General features: G+C 35.5%; 1 protein-coding gene across 1 annotated transcript in view; it reads right to left on the reverse strand.

Moving 5' to 3' along the window:
* LOC117115753 overlaps positions 1 to 8,310 on the reverse strand; it is a 28,630-nt gene extending 20,320 nt beyond the window's left edge. The window contains exon 1 of the mRNA XM_033259680.1: positions 8,217 to 8,310. Within this exon, the coding sequence (XP_033115571.1) occupies positions 8,217 to 8,261 (45 nt within the window). The 5' untranslated portion in view covers positions 8,262 to 8,310. The remainder of the gene's footprint in view (positions 1 to 8,216) is intronic.
* Positions 8,311 to 9,434: the final 1,124 nt, after the last annotated feature.

The raw sequence follows: 9,434 nt of genomic DNA on the forward strand, positions 1-9,434 counted from the left end.
ACCATCCTAGCTAGTCTAGGCCTAGAGTAGGATAAGGCTAGCGCGACATGCGGACGTTGGTACGTGTTGGTTAGTCTACAAACGTCGCCTAAAGTAATTGATTTTACCCGGCAGAACAAAAGAAGGAAACTACGCTTTTCAGTCGCCTTAGGCCTGGTTTTTTGACAAACAATGACCTTTTAGAGGTCAAATTGCTGTCAAGAATATGAATTGGCTGCTTCGCAGCAATTAACAAATAGTGCACTAGCACTACAGTATCTCGGTTGGCGTAACAGTTTTCTTAAAGTATTGTTATAACATATTAGTGTGTTCATAGATGAAAGTCCATACATAAACCAAAGCGTAGAACAATAAAAACTCATACAGAAAGAACGAAATAATACACATTTGACTTCATCACTGCACATGCACTGCACAAATTTTCTACAGAGTACATTTCCACGTACACTCAGTGATCTAACTTGTCTTTTGATATCAAGCTCATCATTGAGGTCACAGCATATTATGTGACCAAGATATGACATGGATTCAACATATTTGAGGTTTTTGTTATTGAGATATGTTTTAGGCATACTACAAGACTTCATACTTTTAGGGATAAACCTCATACACACTGATTTCTTGTCAGTATATATAATATCATGCCCATTGGCGTAAATTTTACATAATTGGACAAGATGCTGCAACCCGTCCATTGACGGAGCCACCAGAACCAGGTCATTGGCACATTAAATGATTGAATTTTATTTCAGCAAATTCACATCCATATCTAGAGTTACTAAGAATAATAATAAGGTCATTGATCATATAGATATTATATAGGAAAGGAGACAAGACTCCACCTTGCCTCACTCCATTCGAAACTTTAAACACTCTTGAGGTATTAAGACCCCATCGGACTGAGAACCTCTGCTTATCATACCATTCGCGCATGATTCTAACAACAACTAAAGGACCGTCTTTCTTAATCAATTTGTCAAAAAGTGACCAGTGGTTTACATGGTCAAAAGCTTTACTCGAATCTAAAAAACAAGTATAAACTGGGCTACCATGCCGTTGATAATATTCAATAATTTGTTTAAGAACAAAAACGCACGTCTCAGTGGAGTGATTGGGCTTAAAAGCAAACTGATGATAGTCAGTTTCAAGATTATCTTTACAGAAATCGACCAGTATGAGCTCGAACAGTTTAGACAACACAGAGGCTAATGCAATTGGACGATAATTTGTTGACGTGACGTAATTTAACTTATTCTTTACAATCGGAATAAGGACAACTTCAACAAAGTCATTAACAATGTACCCATGAACAAGCATAGCGTTAAAACAGATACTTAATAAAACATTAATTTTTCCACCAGCATACTTAAGATGTTCACTATCGATGCCATCTAATCCAGGCGATTTTCCTAAATACAACTATATATACGTGTCTCTTATCCACATCTTGTGTGTTCGAATAAAGGACATAATAATACATCATGTAGCATAGCTTTCAAAGAATATACTCCTATAAATAAATAGATAAAGAAATTGTGTAATAAAATGCCTCTGGCGGTACTCGAACCAGCGACCTCTCGCTATCAAGGTGAGCGCCATCAAATGGTAATGGTAATGGTGGGATATTTGTAGTGCGCCTTCCACAATAAAATCGTCTCAAGGCGCCGAAGAAAATGTAGGAGCATAAATTATAAAAATAAAATTTTATTATATCTTAAATTAATTAGCCTATATTAATCAGAATATTTTTTTTAACATTTGTTATAAGTTAAATAAATAAAAATAAATAAATAAAGTAAATAAATAAATTAATAAGTAAACAAATATAAAATTAAATAAAAAATAAATATAAATAAAAATAAGTAAAAAAAAAGCCTTCAAAAACAGGCAGACCAGGGAAGGAAAAAAACCAAGCTGCAGCACGAAAAGGCGCACTCCTGTTGTTGAGACGGCGACACCACCACTACCGTGTACACGCAGGTACTCCAGCGACAGTATGGTGGGCTCCGGTAGCTTTCACCTTGGATAAGCCTCTGCTCTACTACCGTGCACTAAGGTGGCAACGCCGGCTCAAGTATTGGGGGGTTGCGACTTTAAGGAACACTTAAATATTCTAAAACACTTAAATTAAGTACTCTAGAACACTTAAAAACTCTAAAACTACAATTATTGTATTAAAAAGATCAACTTTTAAAAAGGTGGGTTTTTAATTTCTTCTTAAATGTATGAACGGAAGTTGCTTCACGGATAGAGGCTGGTAGAGTGTTCCAAAGTCTTGGTGCAGCGACAGAAAAAGCCCTATCACCTTAAGTTTTTAGTCGCGATGCTGGAACGGATAGTATGAATCTATTGGTCGTTGATCTCAAAGACCACTACAAGTTACAGAACGTGACGTTAAAAGTTGAAAATGTATTCAGGAGTCTTGTTGTGCAGGGCTTTGTACCTAACGAGCAAAATCTTAAATGTGATGCGCTTGTCAATTGGTAACCAGTGTAGATGATGGAGAACAGGTGAAATATGTTCACGCCTGGAAACTAGAGACTAAACGAGCTGCCGTGTTAAGGCATAGCTGTAGTCTATTTAGACGACAGGCGGGAAGACCATACATAATTGCATTGCAATAATCTAGCCGTGATGTTATAAGTGCATAAACTAACTGCAGAAGAGCATTTTTTGTTAGGTACTTTTGAATATTATACTTGATGTTGCGCAGATGATATGAAACCAACTTACAAACGGTGTATATGTGTTTCTCCACCTTCATTATAGGATCAAAGACAACCCCTATATTACGGACTTTGGAAGATGGTAGGACATTGGTGTTAGCAACTACAACACCATTAATCGGAGGTGGTCTTCTAAGGTGCATTGAATGAAAATAGAGTACTTCAGTCTTACAAGGATTAAAGAAGAGCATGTTTTGTGACAACCAGGACTGAACATCACGAACACATGCTTCAATGGTTTTCTTTGCTTCAGACCAGTGGTTGACATGGAAGCTAAGATAGAGTTGAGTACCATCGGCGTAGGCATGATATCGAACTCCATGACTGCTAATGATTTTGCTCAATGGAGAGATGTAAATAAGAAATAAAATGGGCCCGAGAATTGACCCCTGAGGGACACCACTCTCTACATTAATGCACGCTGAAGAGCTATTTCTAATGCGAACCTGTTGTTTTCTAGAAGTAAGATAAGATGTGAATCATGTAAGAACAGATCCACCAATTCCAAGAGATGCAAGTCTGTGAATGAGTATTTTGTGATCAATCGTGTCAAAAACAGCACTTAGATCTAAAAAAAAACCAGCCAGAATACAAAAACCTTTATCAAGGTCAACCATTATATCGTTGTGGATTTTAACAACTGCTGTCTCAGTGCTGTAAAAATTTTCTGTAGGCCGATTGTAGAGGATGAAAGATTGTAGAGGATTTGATTGTAGAGGATGAAGATTATTTACATCAAAAAAATTAATAATTTGATTTGCCACACATTTCTCAAGAAGTTTAGAGAGGAAAGTAGTGTTAGAAATAGGTCTAAAATTAGCAAGTTCATTGTGGTTGAGGTTAGGTTTCTTAAGCATTGGCCTAATGATCCCCACTTTTAAGTCATCAGGGAAAGTGCTAGATGAAAAGGAAGAATTAACAATCTGACAAAATACAGGTAGGAAAAATGCAATATTTTCGACAATATATTTTGTAGGAAAAGGATCTAATGAGCAAGTCTTCGATGAAACTGATTTTACAATGTTAAATATTTCATTTTCTTCTAGTTCAGTGAAGTTACTAATATCAAAACTGTCGGCATCAGGCACTGGGAAAGCGTCCGCCGATATGACTCAGTGGTAAAGATGCTCTAAAAGTTTTAATTTTATTGTGAAAGTATATGTTAAATGCTTGTGCTAATTCAACATCAGAGGTTGTGGATGGTAAGAGGGTTACTTTACTTTTACCGCAAAATTTGTTCAATAAAGAAAACAACAGCCGTCGGTCACTTCCACATTTCTCGACTTGAGATTGAAAGTAGGCAGTTTTAGTATTGGTTAAAAAAGAGTTATATTTTGCACATTGCTTCTTGAAAGCTGTTTTATCTAAAGAATCATCAGACTTGATCCATTTACGCTATAATATGCGACACTTTCTTTTTTCAATACGACAATTATCGTTGTACCATCGAGGCATTTGTCTCATGGTAGCAACTTTCATTTTCACAGGTGCAACTTCATTTTGAATTGAATTTAGGGTTGTGTTATACGCAGAGACCATAGAATTAACATTTTGGTTGTTGACATTGTTGCTGAAGCCAGAAAAAGCTTCAGAAAATAAAGTTGTAAGAACACTATTTTCGATGTTCTTAAAGTTACGAAATAAAACCTTCGACTTATAATTTAATGGTTTGGTTATATCAAGTTGAGCGTGAACAATGTAATGATCAGATAAGTGGTACTGATGTACATGACAATTTTTTTTATGAGATTCTGATTGTTAGTAATGACAAGATCCAGAGTATGGTCATGTACATGTGTAGACTGACTCACTAACTGCACAAGGTTAAATGATTACAGCAATTCTACAAAACGGTTTGTGTGGTGGTTACTAGTATCATCCATATGGATGTTCAGATCTCCAATAATAATAAGGTTGGGAAGAAGTAAAAAACGCTCGATCAATTGGGAAAATTCTACAAAAAAACTGAGAGGTAGGTGCGGGTGGTGGTCTATAAATAGTGACAATAATCACTTATTTTATTATGAAATGTAAACTCTGCTTCACAAGCTTCAAAGGATGTAAACTCAATCAGTTTACAACAATTCCTCGACCTCTACGATTGACTCTTGGAAACGAGAATAATTTATGTTTGGCTGGCTCGCAAGCAGAAACAATGGCGTCATCATTCTCACGAAGCCACGTCTCGGTTACGAGCATCATATCAATGTCATTATCAACAATGTATTGAGAGAAAGGTGTACTCTTAATACAAACAGACTGCGCATTCCAAATTCCCATATTAAGAAGCTTGCAGTTTGTTTTCACTGAACAAGTAGAGCAGTTTTGCTTGTTTAAAGGGCAATGACGTATTAATGTATCTTCAGACTCTGACGTATCAGCCATGATTTGTTTATAGCGTTTACCTCCACGACAACCCTTGTAGGGCGAAGAATACATAAATCTTTAATATTCTTAAAAACTAAAGGATCAAGCAACACCCTAGGCTTAGTCTTAGGCTTCAGAGCTATTAGTGAATCTTTACTGTAAATAATTAACCTAGAAGAAGGTATACAATAATGGAAAAGACCACTGTCTAGTCTAGGCTTAATAGGTGTAGGCTCGCTCAATGGGCAGACATTGCTATTGTTAGCCCTAGAGGGACAACAATATGGCTGCTACACACACCAATGACATTCAGGTCTAGGCTAAACACATTTAGAAAAGGTCTAAATTTATGTCTAAGTTGAAAACTACGTGTAGCTAATCTATTCATTATAATGATTAAAATGAATGAAAACAAGATACAAGATACTATTAGTTATTTGGCCTGGAATAGTCACAATAATGTTTTCAATGTGCTCAGTCATGCTTGACATCATCGATCATATCATCCTAACCAATTGTCATTTCTCAATCATATTCAGTAGGCATAAACTTTAGGTCAAGGTTGAATATCACGTACCAAAATATTTTGCGTGCGCGTCAAAATTTCAAAATGCTCAAAATAAATTTTTGCCTAATTAAGAGCACGTTTTAGGTCATTTTGAGCATTTCAAAATGTTTTGACATTTTCCACTACGCGTGTGCATTTTTACATGCGCAGCAAGTACGGAAGCTAGAAATTTCGTTTTTTTAAAAACATATTTTGGGTTCCTGACATTGTTTTCACAAATTTCCATTGTTTTCGGTCATCTTATGGCCAATAGCAATGCCGTACGCGTGCATCAAACATCGATCTTTGCGCGCGTTTTTGCCGATATAATCAGTTATAGCTCTTTGGGATAAAAGGTGACCCCCAATTTTTATTATATATTCTGAAAGTACCGGAGTTGTAAATATGATTTTATAGGTCATAATGGCTGATCCGACATTGTGACGTCATCATATTGCCATCAGAATAAATTTTAAAAAAACAGAATTTTATTTATGACGTCATTATTTTCATACTCATTTGAACATATCTCGATTATTCCTGTGAGTATGTTGTAGCTGAGACAATTCTCTATCGGAAGTGTCCCTTCATTTTTCATTTTGATGACGTCATCATGGTCAAATTGAATGTTTTTCTAACCTCTCCCAACCTCTTTCATTAAATCTTTGACGATCCGATAGAGGAGAGAGAGAGAGAACAGCAGACTTGATATTTTCCTGCACAGTTTTAAAATCCTGGCTACAGTATTTTTCCATATTTCACTTTTAAGATCTGCAAGATTTCTTTTGCTGGACAAGCGGATCACCTAACTCTCTAGTATCTATCTATCTAGTATATAATTTAACAGTGTTAACAGCTTTCTTTATATATATTTTATATATAAATATAAATATATATATACATGTATATATATACACACACACACACACACACACACACACACATATATATATATATATATATATATATAATTATGATGCATCGAAATAATGAGTGCCTGTATATCTTGATAAACATATAGTAGAATGGAGACAAGAAATAATAATCTAGGCAGTTGACGTTTTTTCAGGATATATGAAATTTATTTTATTACGAATATTTCGGGAGCGCCTGCTCTCTTCTTCAGTGTAATGTCTACAGTTACGCTGATGAAGTTTTGAGGACAAGACGAAATATTCCTTTCCTGAATAAATTTTTTTTTGTTTTGTTTACCTCCGAGGGACGCTAATTGCGCATGCGCTACTGATCGTAGTAAGAATAGCATTCTTTACGACTCGTCGTAATTCAGAGACATTTATTTTCATCCATTTGCAGTCAGATAACAGAAATCAATAAAAACGATGGGTTTATGAAACATCAAAAGGAAGAAGGCAATGTTGCCCGAGAAGATTCATTAACAAAATCTTGTGTTAGGCAGACCTGAACACAAAATCACAAAAGCACACAGAGACCCAAAAAACAATCAAACAAACAAACCAACACACAACACAAACACACACAAGGAAGACAGCAAAACAAGGTTTCAAGGAGCAGCAAGACGAGTCACGATCAAATTAATTTTAGCATTGCGAAAAAACCTAAGTTTTTTGGTAAAAGACCTCACGGAAACTGAGTTTAAAATTGGAGATTGTAAATTGTTCTAGAGTATAGGACCAATGCATCTAATATTGTGTTGAAAATAGTTGGTGTTATGATTAGGTATGTGAATATCATTTCTGGATTGAGTACGATAATTGTGAACGGAGTGATTGAAGGTAAACATGTTTGGGGAGAATAGAATTAATGGCAGTGTATAAGAAAGTACCTTGTTGAACAATGGTTAATATCAGAGAGTTTGAGAAGGTTTAAATTGGAAAATAAGTGACAGGAATGAGCCGTGGAGCGCCAGATATAATTGTAAATAGCTTTTTTTTTTTTTTTTTTTTTTTCTGGGAATTTTTTTTTTTTTTTTTCGGAGAATTTGAAGTCTGTTAATATTGGATAATTAGGTATTGCCTCAAACAATGTTGCAGTAGCTCAAATAAGGAATAATCGTTTTTACTACTACCATTTTATATTTTTCCCATAATTATGACGTCATTTGATTTGTTTGTGAAAATACTTTTTTATCGTATACACAATAAATCGTTATCGAATCGTGCTAGGGTGAAAACTCTTATTTCTTTATGAACAATTGCTATTTAGCTTTTTATCATTGAGCATTATTGCCATAGTGTAAACAGGCCTTAAGGAACCCCTTTTTTTAAATTATGACTACTGAACCTCTTTTTAAAAAATTATGACTAGCGAATTCCCTCCACCCCCTTTTATTATGACTAGCGAACCTTATGAATCCTTAATATCTATGAATTGTGAAACCTTTTCCTAATTATGAATAGCGGCCCTCTGGTATATGGTAAGCTAATGTTATGACTATAGCGAACCTTATGAATAACAAACCTTATTACTAGCGAGCTTGACCCAGGTGGGGTGCTCAGGCACCATGAGCACCTCAGGGGTATGCACTGTATTATTATATCACACATAAATAGGCAAACCACAAATATTGTCATAGAAATAAATAGATTAAGACTCACCGTTCTAATTTTGATCAGAATTAGCTGGTTGTGGTGTACAGTCATATTCCTGGTGAAGAGATCCTCAGGGGCAGCAATGCCATGCTCATACGCTTGTAAAATAATTTGAAATCATGCTGTATAGACAGTTTATCATTGCCAGTTTTTTCGTGAAAATGCCACAACTCAAGACCACAGGCTAGGCCTAGCAGGTATTTGTATTGATATTTAACTTAAGGTTAGGTAATTTAATAGTTTGTTAAATCATAGGACTCTTGGATCGTCTCTTTTTAATCAGATAAAGCAACTAAATATTGCTAAAAACAGACGGGTCAAGTAGGCATGTAAACAATTGCATTATTATGCATGAAGTTAAGCATTGTAATGCCAGCCGAGTCACACATGTTAACTACTGCAACATTACCAAATTTTCTCTTGATAACAAAAATTCTTTCGTTTAACTTGCTTTTAGGGAGTCTGATCATCTCTGCGAGTTTTCACATAACAAGGTATACAACTATCACAGAGACTTGGTTGACGGGAAGCAACATTGATGGGCATGTCCTCAATGACTTTAAGAGATTGTTACCAAACTTTGATTTCTTGCTTTAAAACAACAGTCATTCTGTACAGCGCCTGCATGGGCGTCGATCGGTGGGGGACAGGGGGCACAGGGGAAAGAATGTATCCTTATTAGGCCAATATTTACAAACTCAAAAATGCACAATTTCTACTATAAACGATTTATTCTTTTTGTATATTATTATGACCCGTACGTATACACTAGTGTTTAATAATATCTACATACATAGGATTACTGCTTTTTCTAATTTCAGCCTTTAACATGGATATGATGTCTACCTATTTCGATTAAGTGAAAGCCTACCAAAAGTTTACAAACTCCAGTTTTACGTTGACGCAGTCTCGCAATGACGCCATAATAATCAGTGGCAGATTCAAGTGGGGCCGAGCCGACCCTATTTTTTACAAAATTATTTTTTAAAAATGAGAAAAAAAAAAAAAACAAAGGAAAATTATAATTAGAAATAAGGTCTAAGAGTGCCATTTCCGGCAATCTAAAGGTGTCATAATCATAAATTTTCTTTCCTCAGCCCCAACCATGGTGGGGCTGAGGTGATCTACGGTAATTTTCAAACGTGCAAGTCCCTCCCTGTCCCCCCTCTAATTTGCTTTCCTGGAGCCACCACTGATAATGATAACTTAAGTAAATCACCTTTA

This window comes from Anneissia japonica, unplaced genomic scaffold, assembly GCF_011630105.1.
Source record: "Anneissia japonica isolate Jap-2015-1 unplaced genomic scaffold, ASM1163010v1 scaffold288024_len131450_cov157, whole genome shotgun sequence".
Classification (NCBI taxonomy): Eukaryota; Metazoa; Echinodermata; class Crinoidea; order Comatulida; family Comatulidae; genus Anneissia; species Anneissia japonica.